Source organism: Hyperoodon ampullatus, assembly GCF_949752795.1.
Source record: "Hyperoodon ampullatus genome assembly, chromosome: 7".
Lineage (NCBI taxonomy): Eukaryota > Metazoa > Chordata > Mammalia > Artiodactyla > Ziphiidae > Hyperoodon > Hyperoodon ampullatus.
The window spans coordinates 9,754,745-9,780,759 of record NC_136920.1 but is presented as its reverse complement, the minus strand read 5'-3'; the positions used below and the strand labels follow the sequence as shown (position 1 = coordinate 9,780,759).

The 26,015-nt window shown below is 53.1% G+C and overlaps 1 protein-coding gene across 23 annotated transcripts in view; it reads left to right on the top strand.

Moving 5' to 3' along the window:
• Positions 1–14,515: 14,515 nt before the first annotated feature.
• The window catches only part of SCYL1 (SCY1 like pseudokinase 1), a gene marked incomplete at its 5' end in the record, with an annotated part of 12,746 nt that continues 1,246 nt past the window's right edge, over positions 14,516–26,015 (top strand). For 4 of the 23 annotated variants that reach the window (XM_079708439.1, XM_079708434.1, XM_079708436.1 and 1 more), the window contains 15 exons: positions 14,516–14,626; positions 14,979–15,119; positions 15,330–15,452; positions 15,533–15,759; positions 16,200–16,290; positions 16,367–16,522; positions 18,868–19,026; positions 20,327–20,434; positions 21,198–21,311; positions 23,305–23,460; positions 24,040–24,228; positions 24,350–24,425; positions 24,704–24,868; positions 25,151–25,242; positions 25,905–25,985. In XM_079708439.1, coding sequence (XP_079564565.1) covers positions 14,516–14,626; positions 14,979–15,119; positions 15,330–15,452; positions 15,533–15,759; positions 16,200–16,290; positions 16,367–16,522; positions 18,868–19,026; positions 20,327–20,434; positions 21,198–21,311; positions 23,305–23,460; positions 24,040–24,228; positions 24,350–24,425; positions 24,704–24,868; positions 25,151–25,242; positions 25,905–25,985 — 1,989 coding nt within the window. Of the gene's footprint in view, positions 14,627–14,978; positions 15,120–15,329; positions 15,453–15,532; positions 15,760–16,199; positions 16,291–16,366; positions 16,523–18,867; positions 19,027–20,326; positions 20,435–21,197; positions 21,312–23,304; positions 23,461–24,039; positions 24,229–24,349; positions 24,426–24,703; positions 24,869–25,099; positions 25,243–25,904; positions 25,986–26,015 lie in introns of all 23 variants that reach the window. The other 19 variants (XM_079708429.1, XM_079708433.1, XM_079708432.1 and 16 more) reach the window with 12 other exon arrangements.

Sequence of the window (26,015 nt, the reverse complement as noted above, 5' to 3'; positions counted from 1 at the left end):
ACAAATTGGCAAACGGAGTGTTACCTGCCCTTTCCAGGACTCTGTTTTTCCTCTGTTTAAATGGGGATGATGCCCTGTCTGCCTGCTGTGGTGAGAAGAGTAACCACAGGAGACGCAAATTTATGGAACTGGAAATTAGTGGGCTTTTGCCGCCATCTAGTGAACAAATGCAGTATTGCAAACCCTGTCCTTGGAATACTTCATAATACAGTTGTTTGTTCAACAAACGTTTATTTTTATTGCTGAGTAGTATTCCATTGCATGGATATTATAATTTCAGTTACTTTCCATTTTTAGTAATTATGACTAAAGCTGCTGTAAACATTTGTGTACAAGTCTGTGTGGATATAAACTTTCCTTTTTCTTGGTATGTTGTATGGTAGATATAGGCATAGTTTTTAAGAAATTTCCAAGCTATTTCCCCAAGTGGTTGTACCATTTTGCATTCCCACCAACAGTGTATGAGAGTTCCAATTGCTCCATACTCACCATCATTTGGTATGATATCTTTATTTTATTTTTTATTTTATTTTTAAAAATAAATTTATTTATTTTATTTGTTTTTATTTTTGGCTGTGTTGTGTCTGTTGCTGTGCACCAGCTTTCTCTAGTTGTGGGGAGCAGGGGTTACTCTTGGTTGCAGTGCACGGACTTCTCATTGTGGTGGCTTCTCTTGTTGTGGAGCACGGGCTCTAGGCGCGTGGGCTTCAATTGTTGTGGCACACGGGCTCAGTAGTTGTGGCTCGCAGGCTCTAGAGTGCAGGCTCAGTAGTTGTGGCACATGGGCTTAGTTGCTCCGCGGCATGTGGGATCTTCCCGGACCAGGGCTCGAACCCGTGTCCCCTGCATTGGCAGGCGGATTCTTAACCACTGTGCAACCAGGGAAGCCCCATGATCATATCTTTAAATTTTAGCTATTCTAGTGAATACGTAGTGGTGTCTCATTGTGATTTTAATTTGCATTTCTCTATGACCAGTAATGCTGAGTATCTTTTCATGTGCTTACTTGCTATTTATATATCTTCTTAGGTGTAGTGTCTATTCAATTTTTTTTTTGGCCAATGTGGTTATTGGGATGTTTATCCTTTTATTGTTGAATTGTAGCAGCTTTTTTTGTGTGTGTGTGGTACGCGGGCCTCTCACTGCTGTGGCTTCTCCCGTTGCGGAGCACAGGCTCCGGACGCGCAGGCTCAGCGGCCATGGCTCACGGGCCCAGCTGCTCCGCGACATGTGGGATCTTCCCGGACCAGGGCATGAACCCGCGTCCCCTGCACCAGCAGGCGGACTTCCAACCACTGCGCCACCAGGGAAGCCCAGAAGTTTTAAATCTTGAACAAACCACTGATGTGCACAATAACATGCAGCAATTTCAAAATAATTATGTTGTGAGAAAGAAACCAGTTTTTTTAAAGTACATACAGGGACTTCCCTGGAGGTCCAGTGGTTAGGACTCTGTGCTTTCACTGCTGAGGGTGCAGGTTCAATCCCTGATCGGGGAACTATGATCCTGCAAGCTGCATGGTGTGGCCAAAAAAAAAAAAAAAAAAAAAAAAGTACACACTGTCTGGTTCCATTTATACAAAATTGTCAAAAATAAAAACTAATCTAAAATAACAGCCAATAACAGCTGACTAGGAGTTACAAAGGGGCACAAGGAAACCTTGGGGGTGACGATCATGGTCATTGCCTTGATTGTTGGTTTCATGGATGTGCACATGTCGACACTCATCAAATTATATACTTCAATTACTTGCAGTTTATTGTACATCGAGAAACTGTAAAATAAAGAATATGCGCACACATGAACAAGCATCTCTTGCACACTTACTGTGCACCAAACGCTGAGAAGATGCTGGGGATGCAAAGAGAAACAGTGGACTCTCTTCAGCAGCTCAAGTCTTGAAGCAGAACCCTCCATTCACCTCCCCAAGGCTATGGCGACAGGGTGTCTTCCAGGCCCTTCTCTGCTCCCTGCCCATCCGCCTTCACAGACTCCCTGTTAGGGTTCCCGTGCACATTCTGTCTGTGCCCACCTCCCTGGCCTCCATCCAGCCTCTGATACCCACACCCACTTGACCAGCAGTCCCTCCCTTCCCCTACAGGAACCACCCACACCCCACACACAACCCCTCCTGTCCCGTCTCTGGCCTTCCCTCATGCCTTCCCCCTTCCTGGAGTACTCTCTGCCCTCACCCATCTCCAGTGGAAATCCCACTCCTTCAAGATACAGCTCAGAAGCTCCCTCAGCCCTTGCCTGGGCTGTCGTGCCTTGAGCCCCTTCCTGCGTGTTCCCCAGCCTCCTGGAACCTGTGTTCTGGTTTCCATCCAAGCCCTGCCTGGGCACTGACCCAGGGCAATGCTCTGGTTCACTCCGCTAAAACAGGAGAACCACATCCTCCTGAACAGACATTTGTGTGCACGGCCCTGGTCACAGACCCTGGTGTTGCTACACACTTGCCAACTTTTCACCAGAGCCACTCTTACAAACGTATACCACTTTTTAGACAGTGATTCCTTTTTCAGTACAATTTCTCCCCTTCCCACACCCCTTTCCTTAGTTCCCCGACAGGGGATCAAACCTGCGCCCCCAGCAGTGGAAACGCGGAGTCTTAACCACTGGACTGCCAGAGAATTCCCCCCCTTTCTTTTATAATTTATTTTATTTTTAAAAATTTATTTATGTATTTATTTTTGGCTGCACTGCCGCGCGCGGGCTTTCTCTGGTTGTGGCGAGCAGGGGCTACTTTTCACTGCGGTGCGCAGGCTTCTCATTGCGATGGCTTCTCTTGTTGTGGCACGCGGGCTCAGTAGTTGTGGTGCACAGGCTTAGTTGCTCTGCGGCATGTGGGATCTTCCTGGACCAGGGCTCGAACCCATGTCCCCTGCATTGGCAGGTGGATTCTTAACCACTGCGCCACCAAGGAAGTCCCATCTTTTTAATTTTAATAGCCTTTTTATTTTATAATGTTTTTAGACTTACAGAAAAGTTGCAAAAATGATACAGCAAGTTATAATAACTATTATTTTTTAACTAAGAAATGCACCAAATCAACTCACTATTACATGTGATACTTCAACATTACGGTTTCAGGCAAAGAAACTCATCATTGAACTCAATACAACAGTTTGGAACAATCTGGAACAAATGGAATCATGGACCAGATTTAGTAGAACCCAAAGTGTTTTACTTTGGACGGCAGTCCTGCCAAGCCCAAGGGTGGGCAGAGTGGAAACAGAACAGGTGGCCCTGGCCTCGCAGGCCAAGGTCGGGGGGGTCTGCCTTCACGTGAGTGAAGTGGGAGCTGTCGGAGGGTCTTGAGCAGTGGAGTCCGGTGACCTGCCTTACATTCTGTAAAGATCCCTCTGGTGGATGGAGGACAGGGGGGTGCAGGGGAGACCAGTGAGGCAGCTGCTACAGGGGCACAGCAAGGGAGGCTGGTGGCCTGGCAGCTGGGTGAGGGGTAGCGGAGGTGGTGGTACCAGGTGATTGGAGCCCAGATCGCCTGCTGGTGGCCTTCGTGGGACAGGAGAGGAAGCCCTGGGGTGACCCTGGCTTCTGGCCCGGAAGGGTGGAGTTGCATTTGCTGCCGGGTGAGGCGGAGCCGGTTTGTGGGGGACTGAGAGCTGTTGGAGGGTCCCTCGCCTATCTGGGCTGGGCTCAGGGGATGATCCCCACTGTGGTGGGGCAATGCAGAGGGCATTTGAAACCCCAGACTCCACGGGATAACCTGGGGTGACTTGCCTTGGCCACACCAGCTGCCCGGCCTTAGACCTCAGCTTCCAAACCCTCCCCGGAAGCCACCCCCGTCCCTAGCCCACCTCAGCACCTGTGTCCAGGGATGGGAGCCCCAGAGGCACCACCGGGATTCAGCATCACAGACCTGCAACAGTGACACTGCCAATACCCAGCAAACGGTGTGGTCTCCCTTCCTTTTCCCACCGGGGAGGGAAGCCCACACCCAGCCCTCCTGGCAGCCCAGGTGCCCCCAGAAGGTGGAGTCAATAGGGAGAGAAGTGAGCTGGTCCTGGCCTCCCCTGAGCCCTGGCCCCTCCCAGCTCCTGCCTGGAGCCTGGAGCAATGGCAGAGGGGGTGTAGGGCAGTGGGGGGCCAACAAGCCTGGGAAGGAAGACGTGAGGATGTGGAGCAGGGGGGCAAGGGGGGTGGCATGGCCTCACCCCCACCTGACCTGGGCCACTTGCCCCAGAGAAGTGATGTTGGGGGAGGGAGGGGGTGGTGGTGGAAGTAGACGGGTTCCCAGGCCAGCCCACCTCAGAGCTGAAACGTTGTCCCTGGGAACCAGACGTTCCTGGGCCCAGGCAACTGACAGACAAACAGGTGGCTCAAGCTGCACCCATTTCTGCCCAGGTGGAGCCAGGCCACTGGGAGACAATGCTGTCACTTCATCCGTCCGCCTGACCAGACTGTCCCCTCCTGCCTCCGCTCGCTCACTCGTAACAGTCATCCACGTGCTCCCAGCAGTCACCGGGCTGAGATTTGAATCCAGGCAGCCTGGCACACACCCAACTCACATTCTCAACACACATTTGCCAGCCAGCTGTGCCTGGGTCCTGTGACAGAGCAACATGGGCCCTGTACTCAGGGAGCCAGCGCCAACAGCCCTGACATGCTCATGAATGCTGGGTGCATTGGCCCTTGCGGTCGGGCCAAGGGCCTCCGGGGCTGGGAGGAGGGTGGGCTTCCTGGAGGAGGAATCATCTGAGTCGGACCTTGACAAAATGTTGGGACTCACTCATGCGAGGACAGGAGGAAAGTCACCCCAAGGGAGGGAAACAGCGTGAGCCAAGGCAGGAGGCTGGAAGGCTGTTTGTCCGTGAGGTTACACCCTCGATTCCAGGAGGTCTCTCTCCCCAGCCTACTCCTGAGCTTTGGGGACACCCCCCCACCCGGCTCCCCACCCCACTCTCTTTTCCCCAGCCTCCCCCACTTTCACTTTCTCTTGATTCCTTTTCCCTCTCCTTCCAAGGCTTTGAAACTTTCACATGATTTCTATTCGTGTCACCCTTACATTTGTAACCAGGGCACTGATTATTCACACTGGCCCACTTGTGCCCCAGGTTCTCAGCTCACCCTTGCTTTCTTGAATCCTGTTCCTTCCTTCTGGGTTCAAGGTCCTTCTTCCTAAGGTACTTCTGGAAGTTCTCTCAGCAAGGATTTCTGAATGGTAAATACTCAGAGCCTTTGTTTGAAATATCTTTATTTCACTCTCTGCTTTCAAGGATAGTTGAGCTGGGTATGGCATTTTCAGTAGCCCTCACTTTCCCTCAGCACCTGAAGATGTCGTCTGGATTCAGTTGTTGCTTTTCAGAAGTTGCCTTCTGCTCCATATTCTGCCCCTGGACCCTGAGCCCTCACAAGCTGCTCCTGCTTCCTCTGAACCATTTGAGGCCCCTCCAGATGGGAACCTCCCAAGGATGAAACTCTTGGAACCTTGCATTCCCCCAGCTTCTGGGGCAGCCAGTCCTTAGAGCTGCCCTCTGTCACCCACCACACAAACATACCCTGCCTCTCCGCCCCATGTGGTCCTGCAGCCTCCTTCCTCCTGCGTGGCTCTCCCCTTTCCTGCTCCCTGCCCCAGGTCCCTTTCCTCTTCCTGACCCTCTACCTCCTGCATAGCTTCTGCACCACCCATGCCTCTCACTGCCCACCACCTCTGCCCTGGCCCAGCTCTCCCCACTGCGCATCCACAACCCCTCCGGGATGTTCTCTACATGATGCCTTTACTCCTTCCAGTCCTTTCCCAGGCTGTGGCCTGACAGATGTTTCTAATGTACAGATCTGATCGTGCCGCCCCCCTTGATGGTCCTGTGTTCTCCCGTGGAGGTAGTCAAACTCCTGACCTGACTGAGGAGCCTTACAGGACCTGCCTGTGCCCACTTCCTGGCTCCATCTTTCCCATCTCAAACCAAGGGCTCCTTCCAAGTCCCCCACAGGAATCAGCTGGGAAAGATTTTTATCTGTAGAGAAACGTCATCAGATAAACCAAAAGCAGAGACATTGGTACTTTGTCACACATCACAGTCTGCTGTGGGTAAATGTAAATAAATCTCCTTTAGGCTGGGTGAAACATTGAACAGTGTGTGCTTTTTGAAGATTCTGTTGTATTTTGGCTTTCTTCCCCGAACCAGGAGAGATGTTTTTTGAAAAACACATCTCCACTATATGTTTACTATGTTACATACAATAAAATTCCTACCTTTTTTTTTTTTGGCCGCACTGCATGGTTTGCAGGATCTTAGTTCCCCAACCAGGGATGAGACACAAGCCCCTGCAGCAGAAGTGCAGAGTCCCAACCACTGGACCACCAGGGAATTCCATAAAATTCCTATCTTTTAAGTGTACAGGTTGATGAGCTCTGACAAATGTACCTGTGTAACCATCACTGTAGTCAAGGTATTTCAGAACTCTTAATTCTATTCCATTTCTCTGTATGTTTATTCTTATGACTGTACCACACTGTCTTGATTACTATTGCTTTGGAGTCTTTTTTTTTTTAAATTATTTATTTATTTATTTATTTATTTTGGCTGTATTGGGTCTTCATTGCAGTGCACGGGCTTCTCATTGCGGTGGCTTCTCTTGTTGCGGAGCACAGGCTCTAGGCACATGGGTTTCAGTAGTTGTGGCGCACAGGCTTAGTTGCTCTGTGGCATGTGGGATCTTCCCGGCCCAGGGCTTGAACCCATGTCCCCTGCATTGGCAGTTGGATTCTTAACCACTGCGCCACCAGGGAAGCCCCTAGCATATATACTTTATTCTGAACACTGTGCCATGTATATTTGAGAAGAATATATATTCTGCTGCATTGTATTTCTTTAATTTCAAGGACTCTTGTGATTACACTGGGCCCACCAGGAAAATCTAGCATAATCTATCTTAAGGTCAGCTGATTAGTAAACTTAATTCCATCTACAACCTTAATTCCCCCTTTGTCAAGTAACATATTCACAGGTTTTGAGGATTAGGATATGGACATTTTTAGGGGTCATTATTCTGTCTGCCACAACAGGCCAGAATCATGAACAGCTTCTTTTTTTAAGGCACTGTATTTACTAAACAAACAAGCATAAAAACAAAACAAAAACCACAGAACCATTTTTTGAAAGGTAATAGTAATGAAGGCAAAGTAACTTTTACCTTAAAGTTATTCTCATACAATTTTGCAGACTTTTAAATTTTTACTTTCTTTCTTTTTTTTTTTTTGACCACGTCACGCAGCTTGCAGGATCTTTAGTTCCTCAACCAAGGATTGAACCCCAGCCCACAGCAGTGAAAGCGCTGAGTCCTAACCACTGGACCACCAGGGAATTCCCTAAATGTTTCTTTAATTATCAATTTTTAGACTTAGAGCACAATTCAAATACTTTCTAAAATTAAATTTGGGTAACTGCCACATAAGATCCACCATTGTTTAATAGCAGTTTTTCTGTTTTCATTACTAAATCTCCTAAAATAAGTAGAAAAAACACAAGTGATCATTTTATCCTGTGGTAAGTCATCAAGAAACAAAGCATGGAACACTAGCAAGTGGCTCTCAGAATCTTGCAGTGAGTTGAACAAGAAATATTTTCCCCTGAAGTCTTTGGAGCCCTGATAGCTAAACTTAAAGTTTTTATTTTATTGTAGGGAAATATACCACAACTGGCAAAAGACAGTTGGAGGGGGGATTTTCCAAAGCATACATACATGCATACATAATATGTACATTTATATTATATATTGCCGGAGTCCAGCTCCAGCGAGTCCAGGGATACCCAAGGGATGGATAGCGTCGGTGAAGGAAATAAATCTATTACACTTCTTAAAGTATCAGCATTGCATGTTTCTCTCTCTCTTTATTGTTTACAATCACAGGTTTATATATTGTAGTTGATTACATTACCAGGTAAGTGACCAAACAATCTTAGCACAATCAAACCTCAAAATATTCTATAAAGATTTTTTTAAAAAATAGCCCCTAGTTTCTAGATGTCCTATTAAAATATTTCCCCAAGTTCCCATAAAGCACAGGTTATTTCTTAGTAATCAAGCCAAGCAGTTATACTTATTTTAATTGTAGAAGTTGGAGCTACCTGTTCCTATTTCTCTTCTTGCATGGGCAACCTTTTACAATGGTTCCACGAAAATATTTACAATATACCCTGCATGCCCTTTCTTGTTGTTTCTTCCAACTGAGACAGTGTTTTCTCCCTATCCTAGCAACCAATTCTGCTCTAGGCATTTGCTTTTCTATAATTAATCTTCCTTTATAATAGAACCATAAATTTCCTATGTCATCAGGAACTCCGGCCCATGGCCATAACTCCATACTAGAGGGTGTTTTTCATAAAAACATCCCCTTAGTTCCAGGCTCTTAATTCTTTACCCATTTCCCCGGGGCTTTAGTGGGTACTTCCCATTCTGTGGTAGTTTCAGGAGGGGGAGTCCTAGAGGAATTTTTCTTTCACGTGGAGCAACATCCCCCCAAAAATGCCCCTATATGTAAATTTATTATCGTAAAACATAGCAACAGAGCTGTAGTCCACCTTCCTGGCATGGCGCTGCCTTGCAGTTTCGCCTTCCGTTGCTTCATGACTTTGTCATGGTGCAATGGCTCCAGGATGGCTTCCGACAATATATATGCTTTTATAATGAAAATTATATAATTACACATATATAATGAAATTACATGTATACATATGTATGTGTGTAAGTATATATATACATATATAGTTTCCTGTTTACAAAAGGAATTCACACTTATTGTGAAAACTTCAAACATCACATCACAGAAATAAATATTATGTTGAACTGTATGAATTTACCAATATTTCGCTATTTTTGACATATAAAGACAGCAATTTCATACTGTTCAACCTAATAATACAGCAAGGAGAACTCCCTGTAATCCCCATGTCCTGGAGCAAACCACTGCCGTTCGGTATGTATTCCTTCATGCTGGAGAGTAAGTCTGTGCATATTTATGGTTGGTGGAGTTATTACCACAATGACATAACATGGATAATTTTGCAATCGGCTTTCTAAACACTTTGTAGAGCAAAGCAAATCCTAGCACTGGTTGTGCTGCTTCCCCTCTACGGAGCCTCAGTTTTCTCACCTGAAAAAGTGAAACTAATGATTCTGTGCCAGTTATTAATTTATTGACTCTCAGCTCCAAATTCATCATGCTTGCCCGCTTTGTGAATATGAATCCGGGCCCTTTAAATAATTTTCCTTTGCCAGATGGCACAATGTTAAATTTTGCCAGTAGAGGGCGCTAACAGACACTGCTTGAGGAAGGTTTTACTTCCGGGTTTGAAGGCGTTCCTCTAGGCTGGCTTCTGCAGCGCGGCCAATTTCTCGACTCACCTCCCCAGGGCAGCTTTTCTAGCAACGGGTTCCTGCAGTGCAGGTGGCCAGCAGCCCTCAGCCCCCACCCTAGGAGGTGGACCGCTTCTAGTGAGACACTTCCCCATGAACAGCTTTCCCCAGCACGCTAGAGGGTGGTTTTCCAGCAAGTTCCATGGGGTGTGCACAGCACTTGAGCAACTTCTGTACTGTTCACTGAGCCCTAGCCATTCCCTCTCCAGGCAAATCTGGATCTCAGATACGGGGCAGGAGGCGGGCTCTATCTCAGCCCTAGGGTTGGGGGCTGCTCCGTATATTTGTTATTCCTGTATTCTTTAGAGTTCTGTCTCTCTCTTTTTTTTATATACATGTTTTTCTCTTCTTTAAATATTAAAAAAAATTTTATTTATTTTTATACAGCAGGTTCTTATTAGTTTTCTATTTTATACATACTGGTGTATATATGTCAATCCCAATCTCCCAATCTTTTTCTTTTTCTTTTTTTTTTTTTTTTTTTTCTCTTTTGGCCGCGCCATGGGGCATGCGGGACCTTAGTTTCCTGACCAGGGTTGGAATGCGTGCCCCCTGCAATGGAAGTGCAGAGTCTTAACCACTGGACCACCAGGGAAGTCCCTAGAGTTCTCTGTACTTCTTACTAGCCAATTCCAATCCTGTTACAGTTAATAATTCTTTACATTAGACTTTCCTTGTTCAGATCACTTTGTGGTTTCTCTCTGACTGGCAGAGACCCCCCATATCGTCATGAAGATCAGACAAGATCCTGTAGGGAGAGCGCCTAGCTCAGTGCCTGCCATGCAGGGGGCACTCAGAAAACAGCTGTAGTATCTCTACCATAATCATCATTTCTCCATGTCAGAACCTGTAGAGAAGACTCTTTCTTACCAACTGTTGTTGTGGTTCCATAGTATGGATGGAATTTTGAATCACCCATTCCTGATGGACATTTGGATTTTTCTAGTTTTCCATGATTACAAACAGCCCTATGATCCACAGAAGAGATGTCATTTATTGAACACTGGCTGCATCCTATGCACTGAAGCAGTTACATATACTAACTCACGAATCCTCACAACATGCCTAGTGTATTAGCTCCTACGGCCGCCCTAACAAATTGCCACAAACTTCGTGGCTTAAAACAACACACATTTATTATCTTACAGTCTGGACGTCAGAAGTCTAAACTGAAGGTGACAGCAGGGCTGTGTCCTTCTGGAGGCTTCAGGGGAGAATCTGTTTCCTTGTCTTTTTCAGCTTCTAGAGGCCACCTGCATTCCTTGGCTCATGACTCCTTCCTCCCATCATTCCACCCTCTTGCTCCCATTGTCCACCTCCTACTACTCACTGTGATCCTCCTGCCTTCCTCTTACAAGGATCCTTGTAACTACATCAGGCCCATCCAGATAATCCAGAATAATCTCCCCATTTCAAGACCCTTAACTTAATCAAAACAGTAAAGACTCTTTTACTATGTAAGGTAACGTATTCACAGGTTCCAGGGATTAGGATGTGGATATCTTTGAGCCTACCACACCTATGAACTAGACACTATTATTCCACCCATTTTACAGGTGAGAAAACTGAGGCACAAAGAGAGTAAGTAACTTGCCCAAAGTCACACAGCTCATAAGCAGAGGGCTAGGATACAGGAGGTCTGGCTTGATAATCCAGGCTCTAACAATTACATTGCTTTGTATAAATCTTTGCACACCTGAATGAGGGTTTGTGTAGGATACATTTCTAGAAGTGGAATGACTGGGGGAAACTGCTTAACAGGTATTGCCAACTTGTCCTTCACTACAGCTGTGCCAATTAATTCCCAGCAGCAGTGCCTGAAATTCCAAATTCTTCCTCATCCCAACTCTTGATGCTCTGAGGGCAGAATGTTATGTGAATACAAAGGATTTGTATTCAGAACCAAAGGATTTTTACTGCTTATCAACGTAGGAACTGAAAGATATTTCTCTTTATGAAATGAGAGGAACATTACTTACCTAATAATAAACAAAAAATTACAGTTGTAATAAAGAGCCATCAGTTTCCTGGAGAAAATAAAATCATTTCATTACCTCAATGTATTGCAAGACTGAAAACACTGGCCTAGCACTGACCATGATTCCAGCTTCCTTTCCTCACCGAGACGTGAATGCTCTGCCTTGTCGAAGGCACCACTTCTGAGGGGTTTATTGATATTTTCCGCCTCCTTGGGTTGTTTTCATCTCCCATCTCATCTCCTGAAGATCTCTGGTTAATAAATCACTTCCATCTTTAAGCCTTTCCAATCACCCTCTCTTTGTCTTGCATCCATGCCACAATTGTTGTTTACAGCTTCCTTTTCAAAGCTTTCCATTTCCCTTCCCAGTGTGCTATTTATATGGGGCCAAATACTTCTACTCATCACAATGGCAAACATGTACATAGTTACTTTTATAGTCTTCATTTTACACATGAGGAAAAGAAGTGAAGTGACTGGCCCAAGTTCCCACAGATGTGGGATTCGAACTGAGGCATCTGCCTACAGGTTCTCCTGCTTGACATCCTACTGTATCTCCTCTGGAGCAACGGGCCTCCTGATGCACCTGTGAACCCCAGGCCTGCCTGCCCTGGGACCTCCTGGGGTCATGGCAGGGCTGCAGGGCTGTGTGCGCTTGTCCTGGCAGGTGAGGGAAGCAGCCAGCAGCACTCAGGCACTGCCATTTCCTACTGCGTAAGCCTTCAGAGCCTCAGTTTCCTCATCTGTAAGGTGGGAAAAACATTGGTCCCCCACCTAGGGCAGTGATGAGGAACTGGTATTATCCTCATTTTCTAGTTGATGAAATGGAGGGCTCACAATGTGAGGACAGGCTCAAGGTGAGAACTTGGGAAAGGGATGCTGTTCCTTCCTAGGCTGCTAGCCTCTCTGCGCCAAGCTTTGCTGCAGAAACAGGGTTACTTAGAGAACCTGGGAGGCAAATCCCTTTCTGGCTCTTCATTTGTAACTATGCTTCCTGGTGTCCTCTGCCCAGTCTGTTTTCCTCCTCGCTGTTCTTCTGTGCACTGGGACTCCAAGATCTCCCCCCAGCCCAGTGGCCCTGCCCTTCCTGCACTGGTTTCCTCTCCAGATGAGGCGCCCTGCACGGCACAGGCCTAACATTTGGCAGGTGCATAGAGAATATGCCACTAACTAAACACTACCACGTGAACCCTGTGTTCTTAAAACTTCCCCTCCAACCGTGATCTCTACCCCAAAGCATCACCGCCGCCCCCCTCCCCAGCCTGCCAGGTTCCATCATTCCACACTCACAAACTCATAGCTCAGCCTTCAGTAGGGTAAAGTTCCAGACTCTGGGACTTCCCTGGCAGTCCGGTGGTTAAGACTCGGCGCTTCCAGTGCGAGGGGCACGGGTTCAATCCCTGGTCGGGGAACTAAGATCCCACAGGCCACACGGTGAGGCCAAAAAGTAAAAAAAAAAAACAAAAAATCAAACAGTTTCAGACTCTGTATTCTGGCATTCAAGCCCTCTGCTTGTTCCCCTCCCGTGACAAGATGCTCCCCACGCTCCAACGTTGCAAATTCCGTATTCACAGTGTTGTCACCATCTTCCTAGTGAAGCCACAGAAGAATCTCTAGTTACTATTTCTATCCTGCCCCGAGCAGCCAACACTGTGTCTGATCTTCCCTCTGAGTGGCTTGCACAGGTACTTGGACAAGAAAAGGGAGACTAAGTCTCCGCTGAGCAGCTGGGTTTTTTTTTTTTTTTTTTTTTTTTTGCGGTACGCGGGCCTCTCACTGCTGTGGCCTCTCCCGTTGTGGAGCACAGGCTCTGGACGCGCAGGCTCAGCGGCCATGGCTCACGGGCCCAGCCGCTCCGCGGCATGTGGGATCTTCCCGGACCGGGGCATGAACCCGTGTCCCCTGCATCGGCAGGCGGACTCTCAACCACTGCGCCACCAGGGAAGCCCTGAGCAGCTGTTTTATGTTAGGTGAGGCACCCCAATTTATAGATGGGGGAACTGAGGCTCCCAGGTAAGGTGAGTTCTCACAGCTGGTGAGGGGGGCTGGGCTGGGATTCAAACCCAGCTCTACTGACTTTGGCATCCCTGCCCTTGAATCCACTCCCAGAGGCATCCCCACCCGACGTTTCATAATCAGTCCCAGAATCTATCCATGCTCCGTAGGGTGTGGTTGCGGGTCTGTCCCCAACCCTGGGTCCCCTGAGACCTTACCTGCAGAGGAGCCATTGCCAGCCCAGTCGCTTCTGGACATTGGGCTCTGTCCAGCTAAGGGGCTGGGTCTCCATCAGTATGAATGGCATTTGAGCTTCTGACACCACTTTGCCACAGACAGCCCCTATCTGCCCAGGCAACTGGGGGACCTGGAGGAGATTCTGGCCCTGGAGACCAGACAGCCAAGTCTGCTGGGCCCAGGAGAGCAGGGGCCCCTCCTGGCCCCCTGGCTTCTTCTAGACTTGCTGGGCTGTTCCTCCTCTATCCTTCTCCTTTCCTGGGGCCACGGCCTTTCCCCCCCCCCGCCCCAGGTCCCCTCCCCCATCCCAGGGTTCCTAGACTTTCCCAGGGCCTTTGCTTCACTCTCTGCTCCCCAACCACGCTCATTTTCCGGGGCTCTGCTTCCTTGTGCCTTTCTCCCCTGGTCACTTCCTCATTCCACCAACACAATGCCTCATCGGATCCTGGAGGTCCCCACTGGCTGGTGGGACAGAGAGTCTGGCTTGGGTACAATCGCCCTCCCTAAGTCTTTTCCCCACTGAACACTGCACCCGCCTCATGTCTGTCTGTCGACTTCCTCTTCCAGCTGTCTCCCTATCTCTCAGCTTCCTTGCCTCGGTTTCCCCATCCTCTGCCCCTTCTCAAGCTCTAATCCTTATATAATGCTGGGAGGTGGACTCTATTACCACCCACATTTTAGATTTAACGACAAAGAGGCGCTGAGAGTTTGGGTGACCTGCCAGGGCGCCATAGCTGGTAACTGGCGGCTCCCAGCCAGCGCGCTCTAGGCCCGGTGGCCGGCCGAGGGGTGGTCTCCCGGCTGCCCTCCGTGCCTGCTCCGCCCATCGGCTCCGCCCCCACCGACCGTAGCCCCGCCCCGCCCCGGCTCGGGCAGCGGGAGGACCAGGAGCTAAGGACCCCGATCCCGCGGCGGCGGCGGGGACGATGTGGTTCTTTGCCCGGGACCCGGTTCGGGATTTCCCGTTTGAGATCAGCCCGGAACTCCCCGAGGGCGGCCCGCCCGGGCCCTGGGTCCTGCACCGCGGCCGCAAGAAGGTGAGAGCGGCCCCGCTCCTCAGGCCGCAGCGGACCTCGGTCTCGCCTAGTCAGCGCCGCCGGCCCCGCCGCGTCGCGCCCGCCTGACGTGGCTGCGGAGCCTCTAGGGCTACGGGCCGGGGGAGGGGGACGGGCAGTGCCGACGTGGCGGGCGGAAGGACCGAGGGACCGACGGGCGGACCCAACCAGGGTTACGTGTGCCCGACTCGGTCCCCAAGGGTTGACTTGGGGAGAGACCAGGCCGGCGGCCCTTCCTTTCCGGCACTGAACCAGCTCCGGGGACCATCTCGGAGGTGGAGTGGTCTGCCCGGTACCCGGCCCACACACCTGAGGCCGCTCCGCCCTCCCACAGGCCACAGGCAGCCCGGTGTCTATCTTCGTGTATGACGTGAAGCCCGGCGTCGAAGAGCAGACCCAGGTGGCCAAAGCTGCCTTCAAGCGCCTCAAAACTCTCCGGCACCCCAACATCCTGGCCTACATCGATGGGCTGGAGGTACCTACCTGCTGCTCGGTCTGCCCCGTCTCTGCCCCTCACTTTTTCGCAGCCCCCCACTCCTGTCTTCTGTCTTCCTTCTGGTTTCCAGCCCTTCTGCTCCAGCGCCCCCCAGATTTGACTTCCCCTTCTCCACCTCTCTCCCCATCATGTCTCTCATCTCGCCTTCCTCTCGCCCCATCCCTCCCTGATACCCCGTGTCCCCTTCAGACAGACAGATGCCTCCACATAGTGACAGAGGCTGTGACCCCGCTGGGAGCGTACCTCAAGGCGCGAGCAGAGGCTGGTGACCTGAGGGAACTGGAGCTCTCCTGGGGGCTACACCAGATTGTGGTGAGGTGGGGGGCAGTGGTGATGAGAGCAGGGATGGGGGGCTGCAGCTACTGGGCTGTGATGGCTCCTTCTGCCCCCAGAAAGCCCTCAGCTTCCTGGTCAATGACTGCAGCCTCATCCACAACAATGTCTGCATGGCCGCTGTGTTCGTGGACCGCGCTGGCGAGTGGAAGCTTGGGGGCCTGGACTACATGTATTCAGCCCAGGGCAGTGGTGGGGGACCTCCCTGCAAGGGGATCCCCGAGCTTGAGCAGTACGATCCCCCGGAGTTGGCTGATGGCAGTGGCAGAGCGGTCAGAGAGAAGTGGTGGGTGACTGGGGCGGGGGGGCATGCCCCACCCTGCCCTATTCTGGAAGCCCCTGCAGCCTCAGGACCCCTAGAGTAGCTGGTACTCCCCTGTCCCCTGCCACCTGGCTGGGGAGGAAACTAGGGTCCTCAGGGTGGGGCCCACTCCTTGCTCCCAGGATCCTCAGGGAGGTACGGCAGGATAAACACAGGCTTTGGGGTCAGGTGGTTCTGAATTTTAAAGTTGTGTGACCTGGGGTGGATGTCCTTGCTTTTCTGAGCCTCAGTTTCCGTATCTGTCAAATGGGGCTAATGAAACCTGCTTCTCGGGGCTGATGGGAGGATTAGCTGAGGAACACAGCCCAGGGTTTGCTATGGAGTGAGTGCCTAGTGCCCAGGGTAGATTGGAGGCCTATGCTGGCAGGTGGCAGGGCCTTGAGCAGCTCTGGTCACTGCCTCAGGTCAGCTGACATGTGGCGCTTGGGCTGCCTCATCTGGGAAGTCTTCAATGGGCCCCTACCTCGTGCAGCCGCCCTGCGAAACCCTGGGAAGGTGAGTGTCTGACCCCACCCAGCCCCTCTCCACCAGCCAGTCAGCCCCTGCCCTGACCCTGACGCTTCTCCAACAGATCCCCAAGTCACTGGTGCCCCATTACTGTGAGCTGGTCGGAGCCAACCCCAAGGTACGTCCCAACCCAGCCCGCTTCCTGCAGAACTGCCGGGCACCTGGTGGCTTCATGAACAACCGCTTTGTGGAGACCAACCTCTTCCTGGAAGAGATTCAGGTGAGTCCCCTGCCCCACCCTGGGCTCTGGCCCTACGTTCCTCACCCCTGTACCCCCTCCCCACTTTATAGGCTCCCTGATAATTAGACCCCAGGAGACAAGCACAGACTGTGGAGCTAGGCTGTCTGGGTTCAAACCCTGGCTCCAACTGTTATTTATGTGTGACTTCTCTTGGCTGAAGTTCAGTCCTAATAACAGCACCTACTTCAAAGGAGCAGGGTGAGGAGTCAGTGAGTTTGAATCACATAGTGTAGTTTCTGGCACATAGTGGGTGCTTAGTGGCTGCTCCTGGCACTCTGTTAACTGGCCCTGGCCCTGATGTTGGGCTGTGGTGTGGGTAGCAGGGTGGGGAGGGAGAGTCAGACCCAGATCCCTGCTCCCAAGGATCTAGCAGGGGCTAAGTGGACCAGCTCCCCAGCCTTGGGGACTCTCACTGGGGGAAAGGGACAAAAAACCCATAAATGAGGAAAGCTGTGCTTCCTGGAATGTGGATAAGTGCCAGGAAGGAAAACAGTGAGGGTTGGGTGTTTAGGAAAGGGCTCTCTCAAGGGTGATATTTGAGCTGTGACCTGAAGGGTGTGAAGGTGGGAGTCATGGGGATGGTAACTGGGGAAGAATGTTCCAGGCAGAGGGAACAGCAAATGGAAAGATGGTGAGGAGGGACCCCTCGGCTTATCCTCATTGAACCCCAGTTTCCATATCTGCCCAATGAGAATAACTATAGTATCTGCTGACCCATAGCACTGTTGTAGGGAATGAAGGAGGGAGGCTCTGCCCTGGACACCCGCTCTGGCCCGGCTTTGTGTGGGGCACACAGAGAGGTGACGGAGAATCTGGAATGGGGGAGGAGTGACAGACACTTCCACAGACCTCGATGGTCTATGGAATCTTGACTCAGATAGGGGCTGGGAGGCCTTCCGAGGATGGGAACCTGAGCTGAAGGAGAAGGTGCTGGAAACACTGAGCCCTGTTGCCTCCTGGGCAGTGTAGGGGCAGCAGGAGCTCTGTTACCTGGAGTTCTTCGTCTCACATGGCTGGCTCTGCCGGGCTGCCTTTCTCCTTAATGTGTGCCCCACAGGAAATAGGCTGTTTCTGGCAGGTCCCGACGAGGGCGTGGCAGGGCAGTGCCCAGCGGCCCCTCTTCCCATCACTGAGCGCAGCGGTGGAGAGAGCCCGGCTGTGACTCTCAGTGTGCGACCTTGGATGCGGTTTGGCCTCTCTCTGGGCCTTTGCCCCCCTGAACCCTGTCGTCAGAGCACCAAGCCTGCATCCCATGCTAGACTGAGCTGCTCAAGGGCCAGCCAGGTCCTCCCCAACCCCAATTAGAGGTCACCTCTTCTGGCCCAGGCAGCGGCTCTGGTGGTGAGGGTACAGCAGAGAGCACAGGGACTTGGGAAGCGTACAGGACAGGGTTATAATCCATGCCCTACCATTCCTGCCCGGTGACCTTGAGCCTCAGTCTCCTCCTTTGTAAATGGGGGAATGACAGCACTTCTTCACAGCGTGTAGCACTGCAGAGGTGCCACACCACTGGGTCACACCCTTCCTTGACGGCTTCTTAGCTGTGTAACTTTGGACAAGCTCCTTGCCCTCTCTGTGCCTCAGCTTCCTTGTTGGATTATTTCATCTGTGTAAAGTTTTAGCACGTAACCTGCCTGGCACGTAGTTTGTGCTCAGGAAGTGTGAGTTGTGGGTATTACAGCCTCGGGGAGGTTAGGAGGACTGATGGAGACCATCAAGCTGACAGCCTGGCCTGTTCGGGCCCAGTGGGAGGATGAGCTCTGGGGGTAAACTGCACCTCATCCCTGCCTTTCCACAGCCTGCCACGACCTCCACCCACGGAGCTGCAGGTGTGCCCAACCCAGCCAGGCCCAGGGTGGCGGAGTAAGCCCCTTGGCCTCACTAGGCCTGTTTCCTCATCTGTGCCATGGGGTTAATGGTACTCACGCCTTGTGTTGTCCTGAGGAGCAGAGGCAGCGCGGATAAAGGGCTTGATCCCCCTAGTGGCTGCGTTCACAGCAACAGGCCAGGTGGCAGTGACAATAACGACGGTCACTGACTGAGCGCCTCCAGTGTGCCGGGCAGCTTTCATGTGCGTTTTCTGGTTGAATCCTTGGCACAGTTCTGTGAGACAGTACAGTTACTACCCCATTTTACAGGTGGGGGAGCTCGCCTAAGGTCACACGGCTCATAAATGGGAGAGTTGGGATTTGAACCCAGCCCATCTGGCACCCCAAGCTTAAGTTTACCTTCGGGTTGGAGGCGACCCCCGTCCTTGCCCGTAGCTGACGGGACCATGACCAGGCTGATTGCCCACTCCCTGCATCCTGTCCACGCTCCCCCAGATCAAAGAGCCAGCCGAGAAGCAAAAGTTCTTCCAAGAGCTGAGCAAGAGCCTAGACTCGTTCCCCGAGGATTTCTGCCGGCACAAGGTGCTGCCCCAGCTGTTGACCGCCTTCGAGTTCGGCAACGCGGGGGCTGTTGTCCTCACGCCCCTGTTCAAGGTGAGTGGGGCCTGGAGCCTCAGGAACTGTGGGCCCAGAGACTGGCTGAGTAGGTCTGAAGGGCAGAAGAGAGGCCAAGGGTGCGGCCAGTCTCGCGGGTGTCCCGGCAGGGGCAGCCTGGTCAGGGAGATCCAAGCCAACGTGATGCGGAGCTTTTTTTTTAAATATATATACTTTATTTTTTATTTTATTTATTTATTTATTTTGGCTGCGTTGGGTCTTCATTGCTGCGTGCGGGCTTTCTCTAGTTGCGGCAAGCAGGGGCTCCTGTTTGTTGCGGTGCGCGGGCTTCTCATTGCGGTGGCTTCTCTTGTTGCGGAACACGGGCTCTAGGCATGCGGGCTTCAGTAGTTGTGGCTCGCGGGCTCTAGAGCGCAGACTCAGTAGTTGTGGCTCGTGGGCTCTAGAGCGCAGGCTCAGTAGTTGTGGTGCATGGGCTTAGTTGCTCCGCGGCATGTGGAATCCTCCCGGACCAGGGCTCGAACCTGTGTCCCCTGTATTGGCCGGCGGATTCTTAACTGCTTCCCACCAGGGAGGTCCCAAGGAGGAGCTTTGACATCCAGTGGTTAAGCAAGTCAGGGCCACCTGACCAGCTGTCAGGGAGGTGGTGGGGACTTCTCGTCCCTAGGGAAGGGACACCCTGTGCCTCCAAAATTCTTTCTCCAAACACTCCTTCCTTCAGAGCCTATAGTCCTTCTTCCATTTCCTCAAGACAGCCTCCCTGGTCTGACCTGGGCACTCTGGTTCCCAGGGCCCAGGGGATCGCCTGCTCACCACCTCACTTTCCTTCCTCCTTCCTGACCACGCGGCGCTTAGCTCTCTTGGCTTCTAGGGGCTGGATCCTCTCCCCCTCCTCAGACCCCAGCCCACTGTTACCGGGGCGCCTGCCATTCCCCGCTCGGTGGGAGAACCCTTTGCCCAGAGGAACTTGGCATGCGGGAAGTGGGGAAGGTGGCAAGTAAATCCTGTGGAGCTGAGAACCCCCAGAAATTACAGGCAGGATTCTGTGTGCATGTGGTGTCTAGGTGCTGGATTATAGGGAAGGGCACAGAGCTTTTGTGAGCCTCCTAAGAGAGGCCTTGACTCAGAAGGGTTAAGGGCAGGGCTGACTGAGGCAGGGCTGACTGAGACGGAGTACGGGCAGAGGGGCTGTTGAGGATATGCGTGCCCCACCCCACCGCCCTCACCCTGTTCCCACCCTGGGAAATCAGCAGGGAGCCTGAGGGAGTTAAACGAGCCCAGTGAAGTCATCTCACTCCTGTGGACGGAGCTGAGCCCCTCTTCCTGCACCTTCTCTCAGGTGGGTAAGTTCCTCGGTGCTGAGGAGTATCAGCAGAAGATCATCCCTGTCGTGGTCAAGATGTTCTCATCGACTGACCGGGCCATGCGTATCCGCCTCCTACAACAGGTAGGGGCCACGGCACACCCTGCCTGCTTCCACCCCACCCAGACCCCACCCTGGCTGCAGAGGAGGCCCCCTCCTCACCTCCAGCCCCGGGCAGGTAGCTCAAGCCCCTGCGCTGGCTGCACAGGGACCCCAGAAACCCCTCCCTGAAACATACACACCGGTGAGGAACCAGCAGGGCTGTGCTCTCAGGAAGTCAAGATAATCACAGGGCTCATTGGCAGCTTTGGGAATGCCCCACCCGCCCGGGCTGCAGGGCTTAAACACCTCCCCCTGCGCCGCCCAATCTCCTGGCTCGGTCCCCTCTAGAATGGGGATAATGTCTCTCTTGCCAACCCCAGGGCAGCTGGGAGCATCAGACAGGACTGATGGGATCGAGGGTGGGGGCCACCCGTGCTTCGAGGCAACACTCCCTCTCCGGTGCTCAACACACCAGCCTTCCTCACAGCGCTTCTCAGGGCAGGGGTTTCACTCCTTTTTATAGACAAGGCGGTGGAGGCTCTAAGAGGGGGTGTGACCAGTTAGCCTGCTGAGCAGGACCAGAGGCCAGGCCCTCCAGCTCCCAGTCCCTGGCTCTTCTCAGCACCCTCCTGGCAGCCTCACCAATCCACATGGGCCTGAGGCCAGATGCGAGGTCGGGGCCTCAGGAGACTCCCCTGGCCAGCCAGTGCCTGCCAGGTGGAGAAACCATGCTAAGGCTGCTCCCATGTCTCTGGTGAGGGGTAGAAGGGCTGACTGCCTTCTCATGCCCCAACCCGGACCACAGATGGAGCAGTTCATCCAGTACCTTGATGAGCCAACAGTCAACACCCAGATCTTTCCCCACGTCGTGCATGGCTTCCTGGACACTAACCCTGCCATCCGGGAGCAGACAGTCAAGGTGGGTGTAACCAGGCCCAGAGGGGCCACCCCTGGTTTTCTGAGGCATAGAGGGGGCTCATCAGAGGACACACAGGCCTTGGTTTTGGCCTGTGGGTCAAGCAGGTTACGCGAGGGGCAAGCACTGTTCTGCATGTAGGTCCAGGCTGTGGGTCCAGCTCGGCAGGTGGTGGGGGGAACAGGATGGGCATGACCAATAGTCCTCCGTCCAGCAGACACTCGCCGAGTGCCTCTTTATGCCCGGCCCTGTGTCCCATGCTGGGGTGCAGTATGCACAGGCAGACCAAGCTCCCTGCCTTCTTGGAGCTTCTTTTCGAGGAGAGGGGGAGGGGGCTTGGCAGACAATAAACAGAATTAGAAAAAAATATATAACATTAAAAAGCGATGGCGAATGTGAAGAGAAGAGTTTGCAGTTCTAAAAACAGTGATCAGGGAAGACCTTGCAGAGGAGATGTCGTTTAAGGAAAAAAAGGGAAAAGGGGTGAAGGAGGAGATTTGGAGAAAATATGTTGCCTGCAGAAGGAACAACACGTGCAAAGGTCCTGAGGCTGGCGTGTACCTGGAGTGTAGGAGTAGCAGCAAGAGGTTCAGCATGGCTGAAGGGGCATGATTGTGGGCAGTGGAGTCTGAGAGGTAATGGTGGGGCCAGGGCCTCGTAGGGCATGGCAGGGACCTGATGCATTCATGGGCGTGAGACAGGAATCCTGGGGGACTGAGCAGAGCACTGACCTGATCTGACCTGTTGCAAAACACTGTGTTTCTGTGTGGAGAACTGTCAGGGCAAGGGTGGAGGCTGGGACACTGTTAGGGGCTGTTACAGTGGCCCAGATGAGAGATGACAGTAGCTCAGACCTGAGTGGTAGCAGCAGGTAGGGAGAAGGGGCAGCATTGTGAAGGTGGAGCTGACAGTATTTGGTGGTGGGTAGATATGGAGTCAGGATGGCTCCAAGGTTTCTGGCCTGAGCAACTGGAAGGTTCAGTTGCCATTTACTGAGAAGACTGGGAGGAACAGTTTTTTTGTTTGTTTCGTTTCGTTTTCTAAATATTTATTTATTTGGCTGCGTCGGGTCTTAGTTGTAGCATGCGGGATCTTTCGTTGTGGCGCGTGGGCTTCTCTCTAGTTGTGGTGCGTGGGCTCCAGAGTTTGCAGGCTCAGTAGTTGTGGCTTTCGGGCTTAGTTGCCCCACGGCATGTGGGATCTTAGTTCTCTGACCAGTGATGGAACCCGCGTCCCCTGCATTGGAAGGCAAATTCTTAACCACTGGACCACCAGGGAAGTCCCTGGGAGGAACAGTTTTGCGGGAGGAGGTCAGGCCCAGTCTTGGCATGTCCGTTAACCAGGTGGACATGCACTGGTTATGTGTGTGTGAGGTTTAGGGGAGAAGTCTGGGCTGGAGGTGCACATCTGGGCACGGTCAGCTAACAAGGGCATTCAAAGCCGTGAGATGGGTGAGCTCGCCTAGGCTGAGGTGTAAAAGATACGAGGCTTGAGGAGTAGCTCTGGGGTGTCTGAACAGTAAGATCTCAGCAAAAGGAGACTGAGAAGCAGCAGTAGGTGAGGTCAGAGGAGAACCAGGAGAGGGCGGTGTCCTGGAAGAACAAGAGGTCAAAGTTGCGAGGAGGAGGGAGAATTCGGGGCTGTCAAAGCTGCTGAGGGGTCAAGTTTGGTGAGGATGGAGAATTGGCCTTTGGATTTAGCAACATGGAGATCATTGGTGATCTCAACCCAAGCTAATTGGTAGAGAGTGTGTGTGGAGGTGTTTTTGTGAAAGTCTGGGTGGAGTGCACGCAACAGAGAGCTGACGGAGAGGGATGGGAGACAGGAGTGCACAGCAGTGGGGGTCGCCTTCCTCAGCATTCTGGGTAGGGGCCAGGACCAGGTTGGGGGTCGGCTGGGGAGGGCTTTGGCGGGTCTCCTCAGTGCCCAGGGCCACTGGTGGCCTCCAGAGTGTGCCCACCCCGGCCCACACTTTCCGCCGTCTCCTGCCCTGCAGTCCATGCTGCTCCTGGCCCCGAAGCTGAACGAGACCAACCTCAACGTGGAGCTGATGAAGCACTTCGCGCGGCTGCAGGCTAAGGATGAACAGGGCCCCATCCGCTGCAACACCACCGTCTGCCTGGGCAAAATCGGCTCCTACCTCAGTGCCAGCGTGAGTGCCCTGCACAAGTGCCGGCAGCTCTGTCACCGTCAAGGGACCACAGCCAGGTCCCGCAGAGCCAGGTCTCCTTGTGTAGGGCCTGTCATCCTCCCAGAGACCTAGGCCCTGCGTGCTCCAGCCCAGTGTCTGAGGGTGGAGTGAGTTGCACCGGCTCACACCGCCAGTAGGTGGCAGGTCTAGGAACCAAACCCAGGCCTGCTTGCCTCCACGGCCTTGCATCCCCTCCCCTCAGCCAGGGCCTGTGAATGCAGATGCCTGCAGCTCCCAGGCCCTTAACGGGAATGAATGAATCAGTCCGCAGCACAGGTGGGAAGGGAGGCACTGGCCTCAGCCCTGAGGCAGCTGCTGCTCTGGCCCCTGTCACTCTGAGGCAGCGTGAGCCCAGTGATTGGGGAGGAGAAGCCAAGATCTAGGGTTTTAAGTGAATTCTCCCCACTTGTTAGTGATTAACTCACACTTCTTAGACTCTGGAGGCCCTGTGGATGGCCTCTGTTCTGGGAAGTAAGGCCTGACAGTTCTGGGCCCCGTACTGACCCCATACTCAGGAGCCCTCTTCCCACCCCACCCCAGACCAGACACAGGGTCCTCACCTCCGCCTTTAGCCGGGCCACTAAGGACCCGTTTGCACCATCCCGGGTCGCGGGTGTTTTGGGCTTCGCCGCCACCCACAACCTCTACTCGATGAATGATTGCGCCCACAAGATCCTGCCTGTGCTCTGCAGCCTCACCGTGGATCCTGAGAGATCCGTGCGGGACCAGGTGAGGCACAGCTGGGGCTGGGCCCTGGAGCTGGGGCTCTGGGGGATACCTGGGCCCTAGCTGGCCTGGCAGGCTCACGGGAACCTTGGAGGGCCCAGCTCTGCCCCTTGCTACCCCACAGGCCTTCAAGGCCATTCGAAGCTTCCTGTCCAAACTGGAGTCTGTGTCGGAGGACCCCACCCAGCTGGCCGAAGCGGGTGAGTGGCCCACACTCCTGTTCCCTGTGACTCTTGCCACATTCTTGACTGTCACCTGCCATGGCCCCCTCCTACCTCATTGGAGCATCCGAAAGCTGGAAGAACCCTAGAGGACAGACTGTACACCACTTCCCCATCCCCATCTCACAGTTGGGAGAACGCAGGCCTGGAGAAGGGGGACGCCCACTGCAGGTTGCTCTGTTTCAGTTATTGCCCTCCTACCACCCTCCCCACGGAAGCCTGAGGTGTCCATACCTGTCTCTCCTGTCACTGCCCAGAGAAGGACGTCCACGCAGCCTCCAGCCCTGGAATGGGAGGAGCCGCAGCCAGCTGGGCAGGCTGGGCCGTGACAGGGGTCTCCTCACTCACCTCTAAGCTGATCCGTGCACACCCCACGGCTGCCCCAGCCGAGACCAACGTTCCCCAGAGACCCGTGCCTGAGGGTGAGTGTCCCAGATTGGCTGTATCGGTGACTGAGAGGGCTTGGGGTTGCTGGCACCCAGGACCTGTTACTGATCGCCTTCCCCCTGGGCTGGTGATGGGGACATAGGAGACAGGGTACGGTCTAGTCCCCTCGTGAGCTTCCCCTCTACACACCCCCAGCAACCTCGGCCCTGCTCTGAGACGTTCCTGGGGCCCAGTGTGTGGCAACTCAGTGAGCCTCTGCTCCCCAGGACTTCCTGCCCCAGCCCCGACCCCTGTCCCTGCCACACCCACGACCTCAGGCCACTGGGAGACACAAGAGGAGAGCAAGGATGCAGAAGAGGACAGCACTGCTGCCGACAGATGGGATGATGAAGACTGGGGTAGCTTGGAGGTGAGTGGGGCTGAGGAGGCCTACCCGGGGGACCCCAGCTTCAAGGTCACAGGCTGCCTGCCATTCAAGGCACTCATGTGGGCTTGGCTGGAGTCAGACCTGTCCTCATCTGCACAGCATCCTGGGCAAGTAGGTGTCATGGAGCAGCCCTTGTGGGTTAGAGCTGACAGCTGAGTCCCCGCTCAACTCCAGAGGCCAGGCTGCTGGTGGTTGGCTCAGCCCACGGATCCTCCTCCCTCTCCTCCACTCCCCATCCTCCTATACCTGTTCTAGGGCCCACCCCGCCCTGTGATCAGCAAGGAGAGGTCACTCCCAGGCCTGCAACCAACCAGTCCTCCCTGGGGCTGGGCTCAGCATGGGCTGAGGTTGGGGTGGGGCTGTTCTGAGGGGAATGGGGGCAGAGCGCTGGGTGAGACCCCTGAGGCCACAGGCAGGGGTGTGGAACTCTAGATCTCAGTCCCCAGCTTCATAGAGGAGTGATGACAGGCCAGGTTCAGTGTGTCCACTTTACTGATGGGAGACAGGGCCTAAGGAGAAAATGAGATGGAAGGCAAAAGAAGAAAGGGTGGAGCCCATGGCTGGGCAAGGGCTAGGGGGCTTCCTTGCCCTTTTGGGTGGAGTACAGAGGGCCCTATGGTCATGCTGTCCTCCCCACACTGCAGCAGGAGGCCGAATCTGTGTTGGCCCAGCAGGACAACTGGAGTACTGGGGGCCAAGCCAGCTGGGCTGGGCAGGTGAGCTGGGTGGGACAGGGTACGTGTATGTGGGGGGTG